This window comes from Cygnus atratus, chromosome 20, assembly GCF_013377495.2.
Source record: "Cygnus atratus isolate AKBS03 ecotype Queensland, Australia chromosome 20, CAtr_DNAZoo_HiC_assembly, whole genome shotgun sequence".
Taxonomy (NCBI): Eukaryota; Metazoa; Chordata; class Aves; order Anseriformes; family Anatidae; genus Cygnus; species Cygnus atratus.
Genome location: NC_066381.1, coordinates 3,673,976 through 3,700,581, shown reverse-complemented (window position 1 = coordinate 3,700,581; position 26,606 = coordinate 3,673,976). Strand labels below are relative to the sequence as shown.

The 26,606-nt window shown below is 43.3% G+C and overlaps 1 protein-coding gene across 1 annotated transcript in view; it reads left to right on the top strand.

The window, feature by feature from the left end:
* The window catches only part of LOC118254074 (sphingosine-1-phosphate transporter SPNS2), a 114,815-nt gene that overhangs the window by 14,645 nt on the left and 73,564 nt on the right, over positions 1-26,606 (top strand). Inside the window, exon 2 of the mRNA XM_035559056.2 lies at positions 20,758-20,823. Coding sequence (XP_035414949.2) covers positions 20,758-20,823 — 66 coding nt within the window. The remainder of the gene's footprint in view (positions 1-20,757; positions 20,824-26,606) is intronic.

Sequence of the window (26,606 nt, the reverse complement as noted above, 5' to 3'; positions counted from 1 at the left end):
GGATAATTTTGCTGCGATGCTTTCATTTGGGTGGTGGATATTGCAAATTTCTCTGTGGGGGTTGCAGAGGTACCTGTGCCCCCAGAGGGGGAACCCCCTGTGTCAGAGGTGGAGCATGCTGGTGGGGCCTGCTGCCTTGTTTCTGCTATTGCATGTTAAAAGCATGAGTCTAGCTGCTAAATATCTCCCCTTGGTGACTGCTAAATGTAGTTCCTTATGTATAAGCAAGCTCAAACAATGGAAAATATATGAAATATGAGCCCTTTCTTTGTGCTCGGGTGGGAACATTCATCTCGCTTTGGTGAGGAACGTTCACCTCACGTTTCCGAACATTGTGTTCAGCAGATGAGCCGTTTCCTCCTTCTCCTTCAGGTTTTGGTTTCTCCTTGGAGAAAGGGCTGAGAGGCAGTGCTAAGATGGACTGTTAGAGTAATTATGGGAAGGAGTGGGCATGGTTTTAAAGATGCTGTTGTGTGATTTCATTGTTACTGGATGGAGGAGGGGAGGATTGGTATGGTCTTTGTTTTCACACAGTGTGGTCTACTGACATGTAGATGAGCAAGAGTCACCCTGGGAAAGAGTTGCCTTCAGACTCTAGCCGTGTCCCCAGCTGGAGAGAAGAGCCGTCATACAAGGAAACCTGAAATATGTTTATATCCCACAGCTGGCATCCTTTTCTCAAGCTGAGCACTTACAAAGATTACAGAAATTTTCATGTTGCTACTGAGTTCTGTCTTTGCTGCGTGACTCTGTCGCTGCATTAAATTTGCTGAGAGGAACCTCCTTGCACACAGATGGGCATAATTTCACACAACCTAAGGTAATGAGATTAAATTATGGAGAAACTTGTTTTCTAAAAAGTTGCTCTCAGCCCAATTTCACAGAGACTTTAATAAGACAAACAACAAATAGAAAAACTTTTTTTTTTTTTTTAAAAAAAGCCCTTAAAATAGAGATGAGGTTAAAAGGAGACTATCTAATTTTGTTTGCATTGTGGTCCTAATTTGTTGCTCCTGGTGACTTGAATTCCTCACAAATTGCTGGTTTGTCTGCAGATCTGTAATTCCCAAATGCTGTAATTTTGCCCTTAGAAATGTTGGCCACTGGCAGCTCTTTCTGAGTTGGAATTTTGAATGACTTAAATTCCTCTGCATGGTCTTTTTCTGTTTAATCTAGGTGGAGACTTTTGCCTCCTGGGGAGTGGGAGGTATAGGAGATGCCTCCTGTATGTCTAAAGAAGGTACTTGCATTGCCTGTTGGCTGGAGGAGAAGTCTCTGTTTTTAGTGGTGTGGGCATCCAGAAGAAGGGCAGGCCAGAGAACCAGGCTGTCCTGTTGTAGGACACTTCAAAATGTGAGATCAAATGCTACTGCTGTGCAAAATCCAGGGATTTCCCAAATGCTCTGCTCTTTAATCCCAACCAGCTAGTGAAAGGCTCACATTCTGCTGTAAGCCTTTGGCTGGTTTGAAAGCACTAGCTGCATATTTTGAGTTTCAGCTAGCACCCAGTCCCTTATTCTAGGCCATATGTTTAATTGTTATGACATAAACTGAAAGAATACATCATTTATTGTAATGCCTGAAAACTTGAAATGCCTAGATGAAAGGAGAGATGGATCTGAGTTGCACTTTCATCTTGTTTTCATCATTTGAGTTGGTTTTCATCTCTATTTTATTTTTGTTTTTTAAGAGCACTTAGAAATGAAACCTTATTCTTAGTTTGTTTTTTACATTAACATGATCCTCTGGGCTTCCCCTTGATAAAACTATTGTTAAACTGATAGGCTTAGTATGGATGTCTCAGGTAAGAGGACATGACAAATAAATGCTGTCAACAAAACTAGATTTTCAAGAGCTTGTGATGTAACCTAAGCTGTGGATGAAGGTCTGTCTTGAAGGACAGAGATACTTCAAGTTGTAGATATTTTGACTTAGATATCTTGATATTTCTGCCCTGCTCTATATTGGAGTTTTGATGCCTACTAAAGTAGTTACGGAAGCTTCTTAAATCTGAAGTGCCTGGGGAAGTCCTTTTGGTTATACACTAATTATGTATCATTTCCAGTTAGAAAGTGCAATTAAGGGCTCTGTCATGCTCTGTTCTGTGCAGACGAGTAATGACAACGAGGGTTGGGAGGCCTGAGCTCTCTGCATACGACGTGCATCATCTGTGCAATGTGCACCAATTCTTTCACTGCTCTTCCCTTATGTGCAATAGGCATAGCCTCTACCAATAAGGCTGACCACTGTTATCTGTGCTTCTGAACAAATTAACGAGGTTCTAGATAGTTTAATATGTAGCAGCACAGCAGGCCTTTGCAGTTTGCAGGATGCTTACGGGGTGCAGCAGCAGAAATAGCACTGCAGTGCACTTCTGTGCAGCCGGTGTACAGCAAGAAAGCAAAACCACATTGTGTAATTTTATGAAAGAAAAGTGTGTAATTTAAGCAAAATGCTTTACTTGATAGGCTGCAACCATTTATTTTTCAAACATGCCATGAAATGTTAGTAGTGGGTATGTATCAAAAGGTTTGATTGTGAAGGAGGAATGTTTATTTTGGGTTGAAAAGTTTTAGAAAGGAAATTATACTCATATCTTCATCAAAGTTGAGTAATGGGAAAACGGTTTGTAAGAAAAACAGCTGGGCTGAAATCTGTTCATGTTAGTGTGAATAAAGGGGCAGTTGCATGGTGTTTCTACTCTATGACTGGATCGGTATTTGCCTCCTTTTTTCCTGTGTGAAGAAAAGGGTAAGTTGAAAAAGGAACAGAGAGCTCAAGCTAGGTTTCTGACACTGCCACGAAGCGTTGCTGCTTACCTTGCACAGAGTGGATCCTATTGCAGGAGTCACTGTGCATTTTGACACTGCTGGACCCCTGCAAGTGGAGCTGGAAGCAGGGCTGCAAACAGAAGGACTCAACCAGGGGACTTCAGCACGAGCATGTAAAAACCACAGGCAGCCAGTGTCCCAGAGTGTGGCCGTCCTGCAGACCTGCAGTAAGCACCTGGGTAGCTGGGCACAGCCTCTCCAGCTCTGCTTTCCCACCTAGTGCAGCAAGACTGCCAAGAACTCCACAAATTGAAGCCCCCAGCACAAGAAAGACAGGGACCTATTAGAATGAGTCCAGAAGGGGCCACAAAGGGGGTTAAGGGGCTGGAGAACCTCTCCTATGAAGACAGGCTGAGGGAGTTGGGGTTGTTCAGCCCGGAGAAGAGAACGGAGACCTCCTCTGAAAGGCCACAATGGTGCTTTTTTTTTTTTTTTTATAAATAAGGTGGAGGGTGACTTTTTACACGGGCAGATGGTGCTCAAGGCCAGGATGCATGGGACTTTGGGCAGCCTGGTCTGGTAGGAGGTGTCCCTGCCCATGGCAGAGGTTGGAATTAGGTGATCTTGAAGGTCCCTTCCAACCCAAACCATTCTGTGATTCTATGATTATAATCAATACTCTCAATGGTTCAGTAGGTTAGTTAAATTAGTAATATCATAGCATTGGTGATGACAATATTGTTGAGCTCTGCCTTGTGTTTGGAAGCCGAGGACAGCAATTGGAATAGATGGATCCAGAAATGGCTGCTCAGAGCAGCAAAGATATCTTCCATCTACCTGCTCCGGTCGTTTTCAAGCTGCCAGGGAAACACGTATGCTCTGCTCGCTGCCTCGTGTTTGGCAGGCACTTCCAAGTGTGGCAAAGCACCGTGCTCCTGCAAATGAATATGCAGTTCGTTTGTGAATGAGTTGGCGTGCATAGCTAATTTCCTTTTGCACCTCTTGTTTGCAGCTGATGTTGGTGTGTGTTAAAACATGAAGATTTCCCTGCATTATGCTGAGAGAGAGTGCGCAGAAGTGAGACAGCGAGTGTGTGTGCAAAGGGGAAGAGGAAGAGAAGGGCTTTTAAGTACAAAAATATGATGATGGATTGCATTTAAATACCTCTACTTTGACAGAAATTAATGGTGTAATTCAGGGCATATCAATTAAGATGAAGGACTTGTAGAGGAAATTGATGCAACTCAAAGCACTTTAGGAGCCCCTGGAACTAGGCTGTAGCTAGCTGGAGTAACCGAGGCGAGCATTTGGACGTGCCTCTGTTGAAATAAGATGTGCTTGGTCTTCTCTGAAGGTTTACTGGAATATTTGTAAGCAGTGGCACTGCTAGTTTTTTCTTAGAAGGTAAAGTAGCTACTATTTTCTGCAGGGAGGAGAAAGTAAAATGAACCATACATACACCACCAATGCTTTCCCTTCCAGATGCTTTTTCTCCCCTGTAGCTGTGGCCATGGCCACACCAGTGGCCGTTTTGGCGGATGGAGCAGGAGCAGGTAGGCACAGCAGGGTATGCAGATGGGAATAAGCAGGGGACTGGGACACTGCCCTCATCAAATAAGAAAGATGAAGCAATTAAACTTTTGTGGGAGGCAGAAGAAGGCAAAAAAAACCAAACACCAACACAAACAGACGACTCATCCCTTAATCAGATAGTCATGGTATTATTTTGGTAGCAAAGCAGAGCAGGGCTTGTTTCTTACCAGTTTTATGAAAAAGAAGGGGTATTGCCAGGTCAAAATACCTGTCAGAATGACAGAAGCAATACATTGTTTTCTTGCATCCTCCTTTCATTTGTCTCTCTGTTAACCAGAGGCCTTGTTGTGTTATGTCTGTGCTAACTGTACTAGGAATCACTGTTTGGTTTGTAAAAATAAAATGAAAAGAGGAGGGGCAGCTCTGATGGAGTCTATCAGAAACATACACCCTACAGATAATAATAATTGCTCCAACTATGGCCACAATACTGAGTAGGCCTTTCAAGTTTGCCATGAAGTTTATAAACAAGTGCATTTTGGTGAGATTGAAGCGTGTTCAGGTTTTGGAGCCTGTTTATTTGTTTTGGGGGTTTTCTGCACAAACACAAGATTTTTGAAGAGTTTAGCCTTAGAGGGTTCAGTAACTGCAAACAGCTGTGTAAGGAGAGCACCAGATATCACAAGGGTGAACAAACAGATGAGAGATGGCAATTCTGAAATCCTACTCCTTAAAGTTAGGACTGATTCTGTGAGTGTTTAAAAAGCCACAGTGTGAGGCAGTGTGTGCTGTTGTCAAATGGGAAGCTAAAACTTGTCAAATGTCTGCTGGCGACTCCAGAGAGTGAAGCTTCTGCTTTCATTGCTGAATCAGGGTGAAGGTTTCTCAGGGCTCCATCTACCTTTATTAACCTCCTTCCTGCAATCCTCCTTTCAAGGTCATAGTCTTTACCTTTAATTGGCTCATTTCCCTACAGCTTGATGTAAAAATACATGCTTTAAAATGATATAAGCGTAAGGCTTATTAGCATGGAGTAGGAAATCAGGGAATCAAATATGTTTAAATAGTTCTTGCAGTACGACTCTCCTTAGTTTTTGGACTATTTTGTTCATGTTGTTGCTCCACCACAGCAGAAATCTCACTCCAGCTGTGCATGTGAAGGGTGCAAATATCAGCACCAGCAATTTTCTTCCAGCATTTTCTTTGTGTTTGAATGGAGCACAAAAAAAGGCATCTGATCTGACAAGCAAACCTGGTGATGGCTGTGCAGAAACACTTTTTGTTTTTGTTTTCAAAGCAATTTCTACAGGTTTTCTCCCCTTCTCTATTGCACAATTCATCTGAATGGAGATGTATTATGCCTCCAGCACACAGCAGGCTCTATGTCTATAGTTGTTTTATGCAGTCTTTTCTTTTTGCAGCATCTTATTGTGGCTTGCCTGAGGTGAATATTCTCTTTCTCCCCACACCAATAAAGTGGCCTTAATAACAATATGAAACTGGGAAATTATGCAGAAAGGAAGAAGGTAGGAGTAGGATAGAGCATGTTTGCATTTGACAAATGTATCTGTCATCTCTAACACCTGCTGGCCATCTTCTGTTACCTCTGAATTCTGCAGTCCTCCTCTGGGCTATAGCACATCAGAAGACAGGGACCAGCAGTCTGTGACCCCACCTACAAGGAGATAAATAATTTTCCCCAAAATTCCAGGTCACTTAATGTATTTGTGAGAGGTTTCTCTCAGTCTCTGATGTCCTTTCAGATGTCATTCTCCATAGTTCTATTTTGTCTTACCTGTAGCAGACACTTGATAAGAATGATGGCATAGGGTTATATATGTATTTTTAAACAGTGGTCATATAAAAATCAAACTGCTGATCTTGTTTCTGAGCAGAGAGGGAAGACCCACTATATTTGGTTTCAGTTTTAGCATTCTTGAAGCAGTTCTGCCATTCCCTAAAGTCGGTTCCATCACAAACTGAGCCGTATGAGCAGGAGACAAAACCAAAATCAAATCCATTGCATGGGAATTCGTGTTGACATGAAGGGCAAGCTTCTTAATTGTGGAAGGAGTGATAGTGATTCAGATATTCTAGCAGAAAAAAAAATGTTTAACTGATTTAGGGGACAATATATTCTCCATGTATATACATATCTTACAGTACTAGTAAATATAGCATTTTAGGATTTGATTATGCTTTTATGTAGAAATCTCTCTTGTCTAAAGCAGTGCCTTGAGAAAAGGACAGATGGCAACTCTTTCCCAACTCAACTTCTGTAGTGAATAAATGGGTGGCTACGATCCTTCTGGTTATTAGCAGTGATATACATTAAGAAGATGCCAATTTGTATTTGCTACCTGTGTTAGATTTCATGCAACACTGCAGCACTGTGGTAGAGAGGTATTAAAAGCAGCAGATACGTGATAGGCACTTTTCCAACCATTTTTGTTCTCTGTCCAGCTTTTCAAGAACAACCAGCTGTGTCACAGTTCCTCAAAACTGAATCAATTTCCTTGAGAATCACCAGGTGCCTTCGAAGCATGCCTGGGGTATTTCCAGCTAAGCGTTAATAAGACTTCTTTCCTAGGCAGATGGGTGTTCTGGATGTATTTTGCATTAGCACAAATGATTTTGCCCTCAGTAACTTCTAGTTTTCTGTACATTTTTGATCCTTTCAAAGTTTAGGTCTGTGGTTGGGGACTGCAGTAGGCTGATGAAGCATGAACAAGACTTTCAAGGTGATCTACTTATGAGTTCTTGTTCCTTATTAATTACCATTGTTGTAATGAACAGGTGGCTAACATAGCAGGCAGGAGAAGTGCAAAAAGCAGTTTTTTAGATTTCTAAGAAACCCATTGGCTGGTAAAGAAAGACTACTGGTTTGTTTCCTTTCAAAATCCACTTGCATCGGATCCTTCCTCACTTCCACTTTCTCTTCAGTGCCAAACCAGGCAGAGCAGAGCGAGGGTACAGCTTTGCAGTTGTGCACAAATCTCCTTTAACTCGCCATAAAGAGAGAAAGAAATTGGACGGCATGGATGGAGTTCTTTTTTGCTTGATTTCCTTCCTCTCATTGCTGCTAACATGAACATGTGAAAATTACCCCTAGCAAAAACACTTAAGCTGAAATATAATCTGCCAAGGGAATTTGGGCATACAGCACCTGCTTAAAATAACAATAAATTAGACAACTGGTTGCCATATTCTCAGTGCAGCTTTGAAAGTCTCTGCCTGAAAGTATAATTACAAATAAGATTTAAACAATGCCATTTATATATAAAAGCTTTCCGTGAGTCATGAATTGCAGCTTTCTAAATTAATGGAAAGATTAATTTTCTCATTTTCATTTCTCTCCTCCCCAATACCTTGTGGGGAGTAGCTCACAGAGTAAATGACTTCTGGTACCCCATCAGTGTGGAGATTGGCGAGGAATGCTGCAGCTCCCTTGGCCAAGTGCGTCCCTCCTGGGAACACCTGGGTGCCTGCTGAGACCTGCACGGAGGTGTTTGGGTGCCAATCGTGCCTGTGTGTTGGCCTGACTTGAAAGCACCCTCGCTAGCTTGGCGTTTGCCTCTTTGAAAATAAAGTTCTTCGTGGTACCGTAGCTGGCGTCTCTCTCGTCAGGTCCTTGTGGATTTACCCGCTATCCGTGTGTGCTGAAATGTGTTTGGTGGTGAGCTGTGCCTGTGCTGTGGGGCGTTCTGCACCTCTGTCCACACCAAACTTCTGTCGGTCCAGCACCGAGGGACTGGCATACGCAGCGGTCAGCAGGTGCTCTGCAGCCCAGTTTCCCAGCAAATACCTCGCACGCCGTGTGGGGCTTGGAAGCCAGCGAGATTCCACCCAACGTCATGAGCGGAAGGAATAAAAGCTTTTGGGCACGGCGTGCTTATGCAAGACCTGAAGTCTGCACCTGCAATATGTATACCCCACAGCAGAATGCTTGACAAGGAGTTTCTTTCATCTGAGAATCTTTTTATCTGATGGCACCAACCTTGGTGCTTGGAGTTTGCATTACTTCCTGAATCCTCATTAGCTTTGCTGACCACACAGGCGCATTGCAACTCCTGCGTTACCCTCAGTAATCAGATGGCACTGAGATTATTTGCTGCTTTGCTTCAGAGACAGGCACAGCTTTTTTTTTTTTTTTTTTTTTTTTTAATCCCCTCTATATTATTCAGAGTTCTAAGGGACATATAAGAAAGATGGTTTATTTCCTGCCCTACACTTAAATAAAGAATAAATGTTCAAAAGGATTGACATATGTCCTAAAAGAAGTGCCTTCAATACCAGGGATTTAAGTGCATGGGTTACTGTTCAGATTGAGGGTTGGGTTGTTTTTTGATTTTAACTGAATCTTTTTCTTATCTATTCAGCAAGAAAGTATATCACAGGACCCCAACAGGTTGTTTCTTCAAAGGGAGTTCTTCTTTTTATGTTGTGTACGAGTTTGGTGGCTAAGCATTTTCTTCCTGACCCCATCTCTTCAGCTGCTTAGATATTAGTATGCCAAAGCATGGTGTAGGTGGTGAGGAAGAGATAAATACTGCTTGTGTTAGTTGCTTGTGTGCAGCACCTGTGTCCAAGCTTGATTATCTCCAGAGATTCAACAGTTTTTCACTTCACCCATGAAAACGCTTGGAGAGCAGGAATGAGAGTTCTGGATTGTATATCCCCAAAGTGATGTCTGCTGGCCACCTAAGAAACTTCGAGTTATTAAACATCATTGCCAGAAATCTTGTAAGGTTTGATTTTTCACCTAAGTCGTGTGATGTCTAACTTTATGAAAATACTGACAACATTGACTAATAGAAGTGAGAGTTGTAAGTGACACAGGATAATGCATGTATTTCTGTGTTTGTAGGTGCAATGGGGTAATACTGCTGATTTGCTTCTTTATAGAAAAGAATATCCTCTATGGCTGGCTTCAGATCTATAATATAGATGCCTATAGCTATTCTGAAACAGGAGTGTTGCTCTGAAGTAAAATCTTACCACTATGACCAAAATAAAGAACTACAGCAATTCCAGTAAATGAAAACGAATTGCAATGGAAGCAGTTTCCTTTAAACTGAGGATATTTTGTAAGTCACTCTCTCCAGATTATTCTTTGTCTCTCCCATTAATGTTTTGATCATTTGGCCCATTTCAGCCACATTTGAAGAAGGAAGACTTCTCAAAGGTACAATGCTGAGAGAGGTTTCATAGAAATCTGGATCCAGGAAAATGAGAGTCCCTGTAACATGGTCTTAGCCTTTACTAGATACGAAAGAATCCACAAGGGCAAAAGATTTTCAACATCCACCACCTCTGAAAAACTTTGGAAAATGCATCTTCAAGACATAAAGCTGTAGGAAAACAGGGATCATCAGTTCTGCTTTTAGGGACTTTTTTTTTTTTTTTTTTTTTGCTATAAACTTACTAAGAATTCACTCATGGGACATCACCAAACCACTTTTTTGGGAAAGATGTGGGCTTCTGTGAGCTATGTGTTGTGGCTGAGTTAACTCTTGATTGTGCGAATAGCTGTCCTGGGGTATACCTCAGGACAGTTCATGAACAGAAGCTTAACAAATTTAAGCCTTTTATTGTTTGCTTAGGGTTGAGGGGGGAAACCCAAGCTCCTTCTCTATCTAGCTGTATTGCAGTGTCTCCCAAAACCAGTCGAGGCAATGTCCTTTTTTTCTTCTGCTGTGCTAACTATCATAAATTTAAATGTAGGAGACTTGCTGGCAGCCATTCAAAAAAAAAAAAAAAAGGAAAGAAAAAAAGGTTTTTGAGAAATGACAGGTTTAATGCTATTCTTTTTTTAACAGACACCTCTCTACGAGGTAAAGGAAAGGTTTTCCTGTGTCCTGGAGAGAATGTACAATTATTAATATTTTTTTCTGGATTTCTGTACTCATATATTTTTTAAGAAATTCATTACTGAATGCCCCAAGGGATAGTTCGTGAAATTTGGTATCACTTTGAAATTCTTGCAAGGAAGTTAGGCAGAGCTGGGTCTGTCACTGGGTGATGTCGAATTGACGTTTGGCAGCATCCAACACTCAGCTACGTCCTGGCATGCTGCAGGAAGAACTGGGGTTCACCTCTCACAAAGAAGGAAGCGTGCTGTAGTGGTTTATCCATGGGAGGTGTTTCCTTTCCTTCCACCCTGGTCTTTCCTTCTGCGTGGCAGTAAATTTTTGATTCCTTGTTTTGCCTTGCAGCCGTTAAAAGAGAGGCAGGCCCATCAGCACTGTCGTATCACAGACAGCAGGCACTGTGAAATCAGACCTTTGATCAAAGGCCTTTGTGTTTGCAATATCAGAGGCTGAGTACCCTTTATCACCTACCCACAATCTACAAATAAAGTTTGAACATGGAAAGTGGTTAAAATGGATCTGCTTTCCCAACACAGAAATAAAAGCTACCCGAAATCAGAGAGCCTCTCACTTCTAATAACAGCAACAGCAAAAATGTCCCTGTCTGTTTTTTATTTGGGATGCACATGTCTTATAATTAATCTTCCTTCTACTAATTTGCCTTTCATCTGGGGCTCTTCTAAGCACTTCACAAGAGCATAATAACCAAGCCCTCCTGTATCTGTGACAGACATGATTATTGTTATTATCTTCATTTGACTAATGTGGACTGAGAACCTCTGTGGGATCAAATAACTCACCCAAGGTTAAATAGCGATGTAGTGTCAGGACTGGGAGCAGAGCTGCCCTGGCTCTTCAGCCTGGGCTGAGCTCAGGTTTTGCGAATGTGGGTGTGTGAGGAGTGCACGTCCCTGTCCTGTTACCAGAGCCCTTTGGTAGAGGTCCTGTGCTGATGCAGCTAGGCAAAAACAAAGTCATAGCGGTGGAGGGGATCTTAGCTTCAGAAATTGCTGTAGATCACCCTGGATAAAACACTCCGGGACAACCCCTGTTTGTGCTGTGAGGATTTCCTGGTGTCACTGCAGTCGCATGGCTACGTGAAAGACCCATTCCACTTATAGAGAAGCCCCAGTCCTCATGCTCATTTTAGATTTTAGTACACTTTGCTCTCATCTAACCACATACCCTCATGCAGATACAAGGTTTTACATACAGATTTTACTGCCGTATTGGCTATCAGACAGTAGAGCACAGTAGGTTCTTTAATAGGTCATGTTTAAGAAGGCAGGGTGATGTATTTAAATACCTCCTGTGATAACGCCAAAGCTGGTTTCTTTTATCTTTCACTTAATAGTGCTGTGGGTGAGTCCTGGCTTCCTTAACGAGCTTTTGTGCCCCACACGAATCATCTTTGAAATACCCCCGTGCCGCGCTAATTCACTGAACAAAACCACGCACCTGTCAGCTATGTGCTTAGGATAACCAGTGCAGCACCATGCTCGATCATTTCCTAGCACAGCTTGACCAGTGCCCAGAGTGAAATACAAATGCTTGATGTGTATTCTTAATGTGGGACGTGCACGCACACATGTGCATGCACGTGAGGAGTGTTGTGTTGCTTCGTGCCCAGGGAGGGATGTTTTCAGTCAATGGGCAATGCTGAAGTTGGCAGAAGAGCTTTTCTGCCCATTCACAGATTAAAAAATGCCTGTGATTAGAGGACTGCACCTGATTAGAGGGCAGTGAAGGCTACTTTAAAAAGCTATGGAAAAAGCACAAGACAACTCCAGGAGACTGCTTTGGCAGTGTGTAGTAACATACTTTCAAGTCTCATCTGCAAGAAAAATGTCTCCCTCAGGTCATGTGTAGATATGAAAAGAGCTCCTCAAAACAGGACCTTTGGATTTATTGACATCGTGTGTTATACATCGATGCACCGTGCACTAGGATTCCTGCGTAGATCAGTGTGATGGGAGAGCTCCGAGCGAATACAAGAACAGGGAGGGGGAAGGAGGAAGGGGATGGGAAGCTGCGGTATCACGATCAGAAGGTGGGCGAGGAGACCTAGGGTTCTGGTTATTGTGTTCAAGAGAGAGCAGGGAAAACGGGGGGATACAGAGGAGCAGCTGGCAAAGGTGGACTTGGAGCAGCTTTATCCTCCTTTCTTTATACAGGATGACAGACTCCTAAGCCTATTTGCCATGTTCAGCAGCAGTGTCTCTAAGATGTTTAAAGCATTTAACACCAAGAGCTATTCTGGGATTACTAAAGGTAGGGGAGATACTTGTATCTCCAGTCAAAAGCTTTTTCATCCGCAAGTTACAGCAGGAAGATTTAGGTAGCTACTTGAAATAGGAGGGTATTTTTACGTGTTTCCTGTCTTCTTAGAAGTGGGCTGCAGTGCCAAGTTGGCATTGGTGTTTTAGCTGTGGAGGATATGCTGTAGGCAATTCCAGCTTTTCTTCCCTTTGCACTTCAAGCCTCATGATCCTATCCAGATCTAGGTCACAGAGGGAGATTTGTGCAGTGGACATTAACTAACATTAAAAAGCCATTTCTTCAAATTCGGATGCAGCTTGGCAGGAGCACTGGAGATGTGCTTGTATCCCCCCTGTGCTGATGCCAAGCTGATTACCAGCCCTCGTTATTGCCCCAGGACCATGACAGTAGACATATCATGCATTCACTTAGAAGTGGTGGTGGTTCTGCACAGCAGAAACCTGCTTGGAACATGTCTGGTGTCATGCCTGGTGGCTTTAACATCTTGCTGCTCTTCTGCAGGCCGCTTGGTACAGGATACCTCTGCATCTGGAATCTCCTCTGCGTGTTATAAAAAAATCCTCTCTGCAGTGAAAAGGCTGGGAAGCCCCTTTCAGCTACATACCATTACACCAGCATGCCCTGGACAGCTTGCGACATTCCAGAATAACTCTTAGGCATCGCCAAACAGAAGCGAAATGCAAATGAGAAATGAGATGTAGTCACTTGGAAATATGTCCGATCCGAGCGCATATTTCTGCAGATTTGATAGAAATCTTCTTAACTGGAGAAATTGGCTGTCATCTGCTGTAAATCACAAGTCACTAATTACCCCAGTTGCTCAGTCACTTCTCAGTGTTCTGTGCTACAAAAGTGTGTGGCCTTGGAGGGGAGGGAGTGGGTAAAAAAACTCCACTTGCTGGAGTCAGTGACATTAGAGAGCACAGAGGCTTTCTTCTGTTAGCCTTCCTAACCTTGAAAATGGCGTTTTTTTTCCTTTAAATAACTTATTAAACTTTTTGAATTTCATTATAATGACATGATTTATTGCCAGCCCCAGGGGAATAGCTGCATGTACCCAGAAGGTGCACGGGATAGCACGGGCTTTTTGGTGGGCTTCCTGTTCCCACCCCACATGCAGGGCTGTGTGAGAGGCTGAGATAACGGCTGGTGAATGAGGCAGGCAGCAAACTGGCCGCAGAGAGGTTGTGCTTGCACGGAATTAGGTCGAGAACGATTAGCCTCATGTCATGTACACCATTAGTTTGCAGCTTAGTAGTGTTGCAATATTTGCATGTACTTCAGCTGGTTCCAAGCGAGTAATATTTGTCTATTTACTAGGTAAGCGATATTATGTTTTCAGTAAGGTATGGCAACGTGCTTCAAATGTATTTGGTTAAAATATAAGCAGGAAGATGTGAAAGTAAAGGCAACAAATTGATTAGAACAAGAGCCTAACCATTGCACGGTATCTCTAGAAGAAATTGTGAATGACTCTTTTGTAGATTTTGCCTAGCCAAAAAACCATGAGAACAGAGCTGTGAAATCCATAACCACATCCATCCAAAGCCAGCAAAAATCTCCAAAATCTCTCCAAAGAGAGGTTTTGTAGATACCTATTTTCATTTGCTTGACATTTGTGGCTCATGCCAGGTTCCTGACTCACTGTCCCTCTGCTACGGTGATAAGCGGAGTTTTCCGATAAAGAAAACAAGGGGGTGGTGAGTCACTGGCTGCATTCATATGTACTTGATTTGCTCTATCATTAGCTATACTGTTTTTGTTTATTTTAATTAGCTCATACACAAAGTCTTGGAGATATGTTTCCTTGCATGAATTAGCTAGGCTGCTTAGTCTTCAGTAAAGATTAGAAAGCCAGAAGACAACAAACATTTTGGGTGGCAGGTCCATCTTTTTCTGCCATAGTGTGCGTACGGAGAGTATGAATGGGGGGAGTCTCTGAATTTTCCAAGATTTGAATAAGTGGGACAAAAATGTCCTTATTTTTTGAGGCTCTGCTGTTTCATCTGGAAATTTGTTAAGCCTGTAGCCTTCTTCCTTGGTAAAGATTTTGTTTCTTTCTCTGTTGGAGCAGAGGTATTACTGTGCAAAGTGTGTCTCACTTGGTCTGTATGCATTAAAAAACTACAAAAGGCGTCTGAACTGAGTGCTGAGATAGAGAAGATGGGTATGGAAGAAAGGTCTGGCCAGCTTCGTCTGAAAGCTGCTAATGATTTCTGTCATTTCAGATGACTAATGCAAACCTTGGTGACTAGTTATGTTTCTGTTTGTTGTTTGAAGTTACAGCTTCTGATTTTTACCATTCCACATAAGGAATCGTTCCAAGTCTCAACAAACAAGTTTGTTTGTAAGCCCAGGTCTAGATGCCAGTTCATTTTAGCCTGTCTTTTTAGCCAAATCACATAATTTATTTCTAATTGAAGTCTTTCCTGAGCTTGTGGGAATTGCAAGGCTGGTTCAGATAGGCTAAGGCAGGAGTCTCAAAGTGAGATGAGGCAGGGGTGAAATTAAGGATCTCTCTGGGAGCTCTATGGCGGGGAGGAAAGGAGAGCAAAGGGACACAGCGAGCTCAGTCCCAGGTGTGACCCATTTCCTTTTGCAGTTTTACTGGTCAGAGCTGTTGTTGTATTGGATCACAAGCAGAAATTCTTCCATGTTCTGGAATTTATTTAAGTTCTTGGGCTCCTGTTGGCTGAGTATTTCCACGTTCTCCATTTGACAAGGGCTTCCTTCCCAGCCATAGTCCTGGGAACAGGCCTACACTGTAATTAGGGAGATGAGGGATTTGATTTGGGTGTGGTTTTGCCACTGAGGCACCCAGCATTTGGCAGCCACGGTTGCATTCAAAGTCCTACTTGTTTTGTTTTGATTTTTTTGTTTTTAATCTGAACAGGACTAGCTGTCCTGTGCCGCCTTCCCTGGACGCCCTGACCCTGTGTTAATGATGCCTTGTGCTAATCGATTCTACACCTGATGAACTTTTTTATATCCCCTCCCACTCTTGCAGGCAATTTTGTGCTAAGACTTTGCATACAACATTACAGTGGATTTCTAGCTATATTAGGGAAACCATCATTTATTACTACTTACTCTCTGCCAGAGAGAGAAGAAGTGTTTTTGTTGTTGTCTTTTAATATCTTTTCTTCTCTAAGCCCTTGGCTAATTGCATTCTTGATTATATTTTTTTTTCCTAATGCTTAATTACTTGTTACATACCATGCAGGTAAGCCAATAGCCTTTGGGAATGAATAAATAGCTCAGATACTTCCCCACTGATATTACAATAATGATAAAAACATTGAATGGAAGAAGTGGGTGTGACAGGTGGTACAAGTCTCCGAGGGTAGCGTTGTTTTTCTATTCAGAATAGGAATGGCACTACAAAGCAGACAGAAAATTTTGTTTCATTTCCCAAGCAATAGTGTGCTTAGCAGAGTATGCAGCACCTCTCCTCTCATGAAAGCCCAGTGAAGATGCTGTTGAGGAAAAACAGCAAGTCCTCTTGTGTTCCAGAGTTCTGGGTGCATGTCCCTGTGGTTCTGACCCCATTTCAGACCCAGCTCCGAGCGGGGCCTTCACCCAGTCACCTTTGGGAGCGTGCAGGGGGGTGGCCTCTCCCACCCCGAGGTGTTCAGTGTCAGTGGAGGCTTTGAACTCTTCCTTTGAACATTTCCTAGGGCTGGGCTTTGTTAGCAGATTTGTTAACAGCAGCTTCACGGCCTGTAAGTGACGGCAAAGTTGGGCCTGGAGACCCTGGCTTGTTCAGAGCTTTGGCTCGAACTGCTGTGCTGGCATTGCCTCTTCACAGCGCCTCTATTGCTCAGGGAAACCCCTTCCTAAACACGCCACTGTGGGTGCTGGCAGTTTATTTCAGTGCTTTCTAGGTCAGGAGTTTCTTGCATGCCAGCATGAGCAGATCTTAGGAAATCCTTGTTTTGATTTGTCATGTTGCTGGGTTTGTTTTGTTTGTCTGTTTTTCTCCTAATTCTGCAATGTTATTTCAAAATCAAAGAGGGCTGTTTCATCAATGCACACTGTCATGTCCTGCAACGGTGGAAATGAGTTTTGCGGAAGGCAGGTCTGTGTGTATGTCCTGAGGAAGCTCCTGTCGATGTTTTCGAGTAGGACATCACCACTCATTTAGCAACACCTAAGCAGCAGCCCTGCTTCTTTTGCATGCAAGACGGGGAATGCTTTCATGGCAGTCCAAAGAAGGTGGTACCACGCTTCAGTTCTCGACTTGCGAGTTCTGTAGCAGTGGGAATTTATCTTGTGGTACAAATATCAGCAGGGCTACCACTGTGTTGTTCTGCAGCTGAGTATTTAAATAAGGTCCAAACTGTGAAGCCTGCATTTAATAGCTAGTGGGTGGCTGAGCTGTAGCCAGCTCGTTTGAAGCTTAGGGATGTGTGTGTGAACTGCAGTCACACCTTGGGGTTGCAGAGAAGATATAATCACAGAGACCTCAGAATAAACTTCTCCCCACCTAATCTTTTCACATGTCTCTGAACAGACAGGTGTGTGCACCACTCCTCTGTCTGCTTAATGCATTATTTGAAGCAGGTTGAATATGGCTGCAGGCAAGAAGGAGAGCCTGATGGTAACGAGGTGGCTTGTGTCTAATGGCTAGGAGGCCAGGGCTTGGCCATCCCTGCCCGGCTGCCTTCACCTGAGGGAGCTGGCCCTGGAACAAGGGAGCATCACCTGGGAAGGAAAACGCCTCAGTAAGAAGAGGCAGGTGCACCGGGAAATGGAGGAAAAATACTTGTTGATACAGTCTGCTCTCTTTGGGAGCCAAGAGAGTGAGGCTGGGTTCTCCTCTGTGTTCTTTGAGGCTTCCCCAAAGAGAGGTGCGAGGCCAGGGCTGCACCGGGGCAAGGAGAGGGTGCTGGGGTCAAGTGCGAGTGTGTCAGTGCCCAGCTGCATCCTGGGGATAGTGGTGTGCTGGTTCTTTTCAGGCATATAACTTTTCCCCATCAAAAGACACCTTTTTTAAATGTTTATGCTTTTTTCCATAAGTATACTGGCCAGTGGTATTGCAGCACACAAGCAGTGTTTAAAGAACATGCATTTGAGTTACCGAGGCAAGTCTTGGTGAGCTGAAACCTGTAGCCTTGGTCCCGTAGCTTCTCACTCCATGCACAGCCTCACTCTGTGTTTGCACCTTCCTTGGAAGCAGTTTGAAATCAAAGGGGGATGTTTTGTTTTTGGTGAGTGGAAAACAGGGCTCTCCCAAGGGAAGCTATAATGCATTTTGCTTTGAAATTGTGATTTCAATGTGGCTGAGCATATGAACACTTACGTACCATGGCAACTCTTTATTCATGTGTAAAGGTTAGGTGAAGAGCCCATGTTTCATTTAAATATAAAGGGTATCCAAGGCACTCTTCACATTGGTTCTGCTACAGAGTAGTTCTGTAAATGATGGTTAACACAAGAAACGTCTGTACTAAGGTGACCTTCTGTTCAGAGCAGCTTTTTACCCCATAGCAGATTACCATCAAGTCCTGCAGCTTTTGGTTTGTTGTAGGTCTGGCCAGTAGACAAAGTGTATCCTGACATGAGCTTGCCTCATGTGTGATCAGCACCACCCACCTCCATGTTTGCAGCCCGACCTGAGCACTTCCAGGAAAATTCTTCTTTCCCAAAGCATTTCCTCTAAATCAGAGGTAACCTAGGCCATTAAATGTGGGCCTGCATTCCTCCAAGTTGGGTCTTTCATACTCACTGTTTGTGAAATGACCATTATAGAACAGGAGGCAACAGCACTCTGGATCCTGTACTGGGCCCTAGAAGCCCTCTGACACTGTAGGTGGATGAGGTCAGCCACAATCCTCTTCCCCATTTACTTGACGTTCTCTCCCTATCTAAGACTCCACACCAACGACCTTTTATCCTCCAAATTGCTCTTAAAAGTCCTCTTCATGGCCAGTGCCCACAAAAATCCCACGTGTCTTTGTCAGGTGCTCAGACACCAGAGCAGGCCCTTACTGGGGCCTAGTAACCTATCTAGTAACCTAGATAGGGCTGAAGGAACTAAACCCACAGACAGTTGTAGTCATCGCTCTGGGTTTCCCATCCTGTCTCTGTGCCCATCTCGATCAGCGCTCCAGGTCAGGTGCTGCCTGGGTTTCATCTCTCCAAGCTCCACATCAGCATTAATAATGTCTGGTTCAGCTGGCGGGGTACTTTGGGAAGTTGGCACCATGTTTCCTGTGTCTTTGTTCAGTCCTGAGAATGCCAAGTGTGGTTGAGGAAATAATAGGTGATAGCCTTAGCGTGTGCCATGTAATCAGACAGACATCCCAAATGGCTCTCAGCCTCGCCGAGAGGCTGTCTCGGGGAGAGTGGTGCCTGCTGTTAGCTGCCCATGGCTGTTTCCAGGTCCTCCAGACATGTAAGCATGAACTTTAATCCAAGCAGAGCCTTGTCAGCCACATGTGGCAGCTTCCCTTTCTTGGGTTGCATCAGAAGCTGTGAGACACCCGGCAGCACATCTCCAGGAGCGACACCATCGCCGTCTGGAGCCTGGATCCAGCTGCCTCTGCCTTCCCATCATCTTGAAGCAGAAGGGAAAGTCAAAAGCTCTATCATTTTACTGTATTCTCCCCTGGTCTATCATTGCTTAATTGTATCCCTGAGCTTTATTAAAGTTTGGGGTGAGTCATTGCCATGCTGAGGTGAAAATAGAGCTGAGCGAATTTAGGAGGAGCGTCTTCCCATGTGCTGAGCAGGAGAACTCCCACAGCAGAGAGAAACTCCTATCACTCCATAGGTGTGTTGCATCATCTGCTTGCTCCTACCTCTAATTTAATGCCCTAAATCCCATATCAAAACACCTGCAGTCCAAAGAGAATATAAAATAGACTTGGAAGAGGAAATTCATGCCAATTAGACATGCAGATCTCTCTTAATCACCTGAGATCTTCTTCCAAGCTCATGCAGGCCTTGTAATTGTGGTGCTATGTTGTTCTGCTGCATTGCCTGTCCACAGAACCCACTTCCTTCTCCATCATCGGAGTAAAGTTATAAGCATAAGCCAGGGTGGCTGCACTTCAGTGCCCTAATTGTGTTTCCTTTATGGCTACGGTAGTTGAAGCTCGTGAGGTATGTTGGAGAAAAGCACTATAGAGCTGCAAAGCCATTGTCACAGCATAGGGAATTTCTTCGGGATGAACAGAAAGACCTCTGCGTCGCTGTGTAGGCATCGTTACAGCCCCTTGCACTTGCTGTTCTGGTTTGGGATGCAAGTCCAAAAGAATTCTTCTTTCTGAGGCCATGGTTCCTATCACCTCCCAGGCTGCTCCTCCTGGTACCTTTTCTGGGTTTCGTGTGCCTATTTGGCATTCTGGCATGGCTGGGAATATGCTGCTGTAGGCAGGGCAGGCACCTCAGGGTGGTGGAGGCAGCTCTGGACATGCGTGTGTGTTCTGATAGGAGCTTGTGTGTTCTGATCACTCACCAGATCAGGAGCACAGCATCACAGAGTAACTGGGACTGGAAGGGACCTCTGCAGCTAACTAGTCCAACCTCTCTGCTCAAACCATTCTCTGTAGTTCCTTTAAACCTCTTAGGCTTAAATAATTAATCGGTCACTTACCCACCTTTATTAAGTTATTTCAAGTATGTTTTATAAATATGTTTTGGAAATGAGTCGTGCCCCATCCCACCCTGAATGAGTTAAATGTGAAAACTCCCATCATTGCTCTCCTCTTGTAAAAACTTTTTTGATTTAAGTCTCCTTTTGTTATAACTTTTCCTGTTAAAACTTTTCCTGGATTCAGTGGTTTTTGTTGTTGTTGTTGTTTGGTTGGGTTTTTTTTTGAGCCATTTGAAGCACCTAAGGTGCAGAATCATATTTCTCTATGTTTCTATGAAATAACAAAGGTAAGGGATCTTGGTTTCTGCAGTGGTGTTGTTGAAGGAAAGAATAAAAGAAACAACAACAGAAACCAACAAAACAAATAAAAAACACCAAAAATAGACAAACAACGAAACCCCAAACCAAACCAAAAAGCTCTGATCTTATTTAAGAAGAAAGGAAAGACCAACTTGTCATGCACAAGGATTCCATTCCCAAACTCCTGGCATGATGTTATATCTGCTGAGCTCTCTTGTTACTGCAGTAGCTTAAAACTATTGAGCGAGCATGTATAGAAAAGAAGCCAATGTGCAAACTTTAGAATTTGTATGCCTAAAGGACTCGAATTTGAGGCTTTGCTTATGCTTCACAAAGTGTTTGAGATGTATGCTTTTCAAGGGCTGTGAATGTACTGAGTTTCTGCTCTCTGTTTTCCTTGCAGGTGTGTTACTAGACATCCAGCAGCACTTTGGAGTCAAAGACAGTGGGGCTGGCTTACTACAGACAGGTAAGAGTATTTGTTTTCTTGCTGGTTTGGTAACCTTGCTCATCTCAGAAGGGTGCTTTCAGATTTCTTCACTTAAGGTTTTTGGCATGTTTGCTGTGAAATGCACTCTTACGAGGAAGAGGAATGAGGATGTGGTTGGGGGTTGTTTTTTGGGGGGGGCGTTGTTTTGTTTTGCTGGTGGGCAAGAGGTCAGGGCTCAATGAGTGCAGAATGAGCCAAGAACAAAGGAACGTAATGATGTTATTTATGACAAATTCAAATAAGAGATGGCTACCTAGATCAGAAAGCTCGTGATAACCCAACAGCAGGATCCTGTTGTTCTTGCTCAACAGAGGTCAGTAATAAGTATGAAGTGTGATGCCCTTCATGTGTTCTATGGAGAATCTGCTGAATGTACAGTAATTGGGAGTACAGTGTGACACAAAAATGTAAAACACATCAGGACAAACACCTGAGGATGAAAACTGCAGGAAGTGCTGACAATCATTGCATTCATGCTACCTCATTGATTAAAAATACCCCTATGATTTTGGTGACATTAACATCAGACATTTCTCTCCCTGTATTTAAGGAAGAAAGATTATTGAAATTCTGATGTCTGTCCTTTTAATGTTGCAGACATCTGCAGACAGAGCTGTACAACCCCAGGAAAAACCCGGCTTTTCTGGCCTGTGGTCCAGAGATGGTTTAAAGGAGTGGCTTTGTCAAGGACTAGAGATGATGATATTGAGTAGCAGTCTAATGCAGTTATGACAGCACATTTGATCTTATGGAGAGTTGAAAGGACTAGCCAGACAGCAAATGCAGTATTTTAAGGAGAGGAACAGTCTGGTTTGGAAGCTTCTGACAGAATTATTAGTTGGAGTTGTAGAATTGTGATGCTGTGGTTGTCCTGCCATTGTCCTCTGCCTGAGGAAACCACACTGGAACAATTGTATCTCTGAAAAAGTTAAAATTTGATTAGGGTTAAAAGTAGTGGGGCAGAAAGATGTTTTTCCAATCCATTTTTTCACAGTGGTTACCAAATGCCCGCCAGGATCTTGTGCATGAAACCCTAGCCAACAAAAAGGTGTATAAAATGATTCACTCTTCATGATCACACTAGAGGTGAGAATGTTCTGGTGCTCCATCAGTTGGCCATTGATTTCAGGCTATTGGAATCACTGTAACGTCTCCTCCTTGTTATTTTCTGCAGCCCATATCATAGCAGGTTCCTCATCTGTGGTTAGACCTTCTTGGTAATGTTGCAATACAAATGATTAATAATAGTCCATAGTAGGGCTTAAAAAATGCTCTCCTTATGGGACAGCAGAGTCCAACTAAGCTGGTGTGTGCAGCACGTGTCCAGAACAGAAGGCCTGAGCTTTACAAGCGTAACTGATTATAAGTAGCATCAATCAGTTATGCCCAAAGTGGCACTGGGTGTCTGTCAGGCTCTTTTCTACAGCAATTATTTGTTTTTATTTATTGTGCTCAGAGGAACGGATCCTCAATGTATCATTAGACATGAAGTGCCTTCAACAAAATATTCTGGTGGAAAATGACACTTGCCACAGCACATATATAATCTTCATTCCTCTCAGTGGATGAAATCCCTCTGCAGATGATTTACTGACAGCAAGCAAGAGCTAACCTCCAACGGGGCATTCCATTTGTTAATTGCAAGATGTGTTATTTATTTCTCTAGCAAACGTACAGGGCATCTGAAAACAGCATCACTGAGATATTGCAAGAGTGTTGCTGAGTGTGTCATGATTTTTGTAACCAAAAAATATTGCTTTAAGAAAAGCAACATTTTCTCTTGTTTTTTGCTGATCTGAAAACTGAGGGCTTGACTTTGCCCCTGCTCTGTAGATACTAATGTATTAATCACAATGCCATCACAATCCAAGGAAAAGACTGCTCACAAAATAATACACCATTTCACGTAAGTGAGGTTAGGGGCACATAACTGAAAACTTATTAAATCTATTACTTCAGCTTAACAAATTTCTGCCTGGCAGCTGGCCCATGACCCATGTAACCTTAACCCTGTCAGAATAAAACACGCTGGCCTAAACCGCTGTAAACACTACCTAAAATCTTGCGACTGTTCTCCAAGTCTGACCTCTCTAAGTGCGCAGACTGAGGGAAATGGATGCAGAGTGTAAAAGTGTTTGGCCAAGGTTGTAAAGGAAGCCTGCAGTTGAGCTGGGACCAGGACTGAAGTCTCCCAGACCTCTGCCTTAACCTTGAACAGTTCTTTTCCAAACAGAGAGTCAGAAATATCATCTTACTCCCAGGAGACGGTCCTGCTAACTAATTGAGTGATATGAGATGAAAGACTGCTCATCCTGAATATGTCCTCTGAATAAAGAGTAGATTAGTCTTCAGGTTGTTAATCCTGCATCTCAATGAGTCCTAAATTAATTTACAATGTTAATGAGGGGGAGTGAAATGTGGTATACACTGTTAGTTCATATCATTCATCAAACAGGCTTTAAAAAATAATAAAGAAAATCCTTTTAACTGAGAAAAAACAAGGCTGCTCACAGTGCTTTAGGAAGAGATGGTGAAGAAAACTCAAACAGCAAGGGGAAAAGAAATCCACCAAAGGCAGTGTATCACCCTGCAGTCATACCATAACCCATTCTTTGCAGGCACAGCCGGTCTCGTAGCTCCCTCACTCCGAACATTCAAAAGCCGATTCATGCACTCTCAGCTTCTGCTGCTCTCTGGAAAGCAAAGGTGACTGCTTTCTTAGGAATTGCCAAGACAGAATTTGAATTTTCATCTTGTTTTATATTAATCCCAAGATACAAGATATTTGCCTAGGAGATATAATGAAAACTGGTTACGGGGAAACTGTAACTCCCTGCACAGCAAAATTGCAGGGACGCTCCAGCCTCATCCATAATGGAAAGGAGCAGAATGTGGTAGCCTCTGTAGCAAGGATCCCGTGACAGCAAAGGACACACTGACAGATGTATCACAATTGCTGCTTGCTCAGTAGCATTGTAGAGTAACAGGCGTATAACTATGTTGATTTCAGAGCCTCAATTATGCCTTAATGATACTAAAATTCTTCCCTTTTAAAGCACGACATGCGCACTGTTATATAAATAATGGTTAAGTGCACTTAATGGTCCTACAGGTCAACATCCAAGCTTAATTGTTTCCTTTCCTTTCTTACTGGTTGCCTTTCCCAGATGGAGAAAGGATAATCTTGACTGATCTCAAAAGGTGATGAAGCATCTCCTTGCCCACTTGAGTAGGGGCAGCAATTTGGACTTGCCAAAACTAGAGTCCTCTTAAAACACAAAAACTGGGATTATGGGGAACAGACTTACCAAACTGCTTCAAAATAGTGTTATTTATATCACATTTGCTTCCATATGCAGTTAGACCACAGGAACAGTGCCACTACTCCACTGTTTTTCACTGAATTTTCTTTCTCTTCTTTCTTCATTTTTTGTGCTTTATTGCTCTGCCTGCTTTCCTTGCCCTTGAGTTTATTTTGCTTTTGCATTTCTTGCCAGTGTCTACTTAGCAGACCAGAGCTCTAATAATAATAGTGCCTGGCTGTCAGTACAGTTTGTCTTCTGTATATCTCAGGATTTTTTTATATAGGAGGGAAAATGAGGCTTGCCCTTTTATACAGATGGAAACCAAGAAAGCCAGATGGGAGAAATGTCCTGCCCAAAGTCACACAGCAGGCCCGAGGCAGAGCCAGAATGAGAACTGCAGTCCAGTTCCTGGACACAGCACTCAGCCAGGGCAGTGGTTAGACTCAGAGCTTTGGTCCTTGTTAATGGCATCTTAATCTCCTAGCCTAAGCAGCTCAGGCTCTGGGGAAGGCACATTAAACAGTGGGGACTTCTGCAAGCAGAAGCTGTGAGCCATCAAATGGAGGTTATGGCAAGGATTTTGTTGAAATTCAGAGGGGTTGTTGTCAGGAAGAGCCTAGGGATGTCATTAGAGCAAATCCTGGTAACTAGAAGTTTGTACCGCCAGGTCAGAAGCAAGGAAATGGAAGGCAGTAGGGATCTGGAAGGGAACTGCGGCTCCGAAAGAACTTGTCTCTGCACACAAGGAGAAGATGGGCACTTCCTTGAATGCCTTTCAGCCCCTGGTTTTCCCAGAAAGCTTAGGTACTTTCTTAAGTCTCATTGTGGGCTGATTTTTCTTGTAAGGATCAATTGCAACTAAAACTTCTGCTCATTTGAAAAGTGAAACTTTTACCTGCTGGAGTTGCCCTACCTTTTGAGCTAACCTAGCCTTGCAATAGGTTGCAACCTTACAAGGCTGTTAGCAGCTCCAGTGTGCTGTGATTGTATCAATCAGGCTAAGGGCCTGTGAAGTGGGTAGGAGGCTTGACATAGGGGAGTGCTTACGGGAATGATGAGATAAACCAGACTTACTAGATGAAAGGTTTTTCTTTCAACTGCCTTTGACTCCCATCTTGTCATTGGCTTATGATGACAGTCAATACTGCTCTGACATTTTTGATGTATTCCAAACAAAGACCACTGCCTCTGGATGAGATGCTAACCTTGAATATGTGTATATTACGTGATCTGTAGGTGCCCCATGTTTCTTTCCTATTCTACCATCTGCTTCCACCTGAATAGATGCTGTCTTGTTTCCCATCCCTGCTGTGCATAACTCAGTCAAATCTTCATCTTTCACTTCTTCCTGCACATGCTCATCTGTTCTTCTTGCCTTGCTAGAGCAGAGGAACTAATCTTTTGGACACCTCCCTGTTTTCTATTTAAAATTCACAAGCTTTCATTTTGAGTGAATGTCTTCTCCACATCACAAGGAGAGCACTCCCCAAGGCCTGGTATCGCAGGTGTCCCATGCTATTGCAAGCCAGAAGATGAGGCAGAAAGCTTTGTAGCTGCTCTTCTTGATTCATGACTGCAAATGGTTGGGACCACCGTGCCCTACCCAGAGAAGGTCATACCTCTGTCATCTCTTTCCCCAGCCATACTAAACATCCTTACATCCAGGTTACCCCGCTGGGGCTCTGGAGCTCTGAATGCCAGGACAGGATGGATCTCTCTTTGTGCCGAAAGCAGATCCTCAAAGTCATATAAACAATGAGTAAAGCCTCTTTCCCCATTTCACTCTCTCTGTTTGATTTTGTGTAATTTTTTCAGAACTTCTCCAACATTCTGTATATTGCTGGTAATACAGAGATTAGGGCAGTTTGTATAGGACAGCTCAGGTTTAAGCAATAAAGATGAAAAAGGAGAGCTCTATGTTCACACAATGTGCCTCAATTAATGTTTGTGACAAGGGTAGCAGGGACAGCCCCTGCCCAAATTTATCCTATTTTACTGTTGAGTTATGAAAAAGTTCTTTGTTTGGAGCATGGTAGGTGCTAAAATAGGATCCACTAAAAGAGTGAATACAGAATCTGGCAGACTAGAGACTGTGGTTCAGATCCACATGGACTGAAACACCATCTGCTTTCCAGGAAACAGACTCTACTGGAGTATGTTTCAATGTGATCTAACAGAAGATTCAGCTGCCTTCTTCCTTTAAGCCGGTTTTTAATTCACCAAGGTAGGGTGACCTGAGATAGACCAAAGCCTGATTATTGCCCGCATAAGTCCTTTACACGTTCCGGCAGGCCTTTTGTCCTGTGTGCTAGGATGGTGTCCGACACGCCAAGAAGTCTGGGCAGTCTGAAGGTCTGATTCATGCAAGCAGTTAAGCATATTTGGAAATCCCTCTGCAATCAAGAATGAAAGTATTTTCTTGAATCAGTGAGCAGGTTATGGGAAAATGTGTTTGTG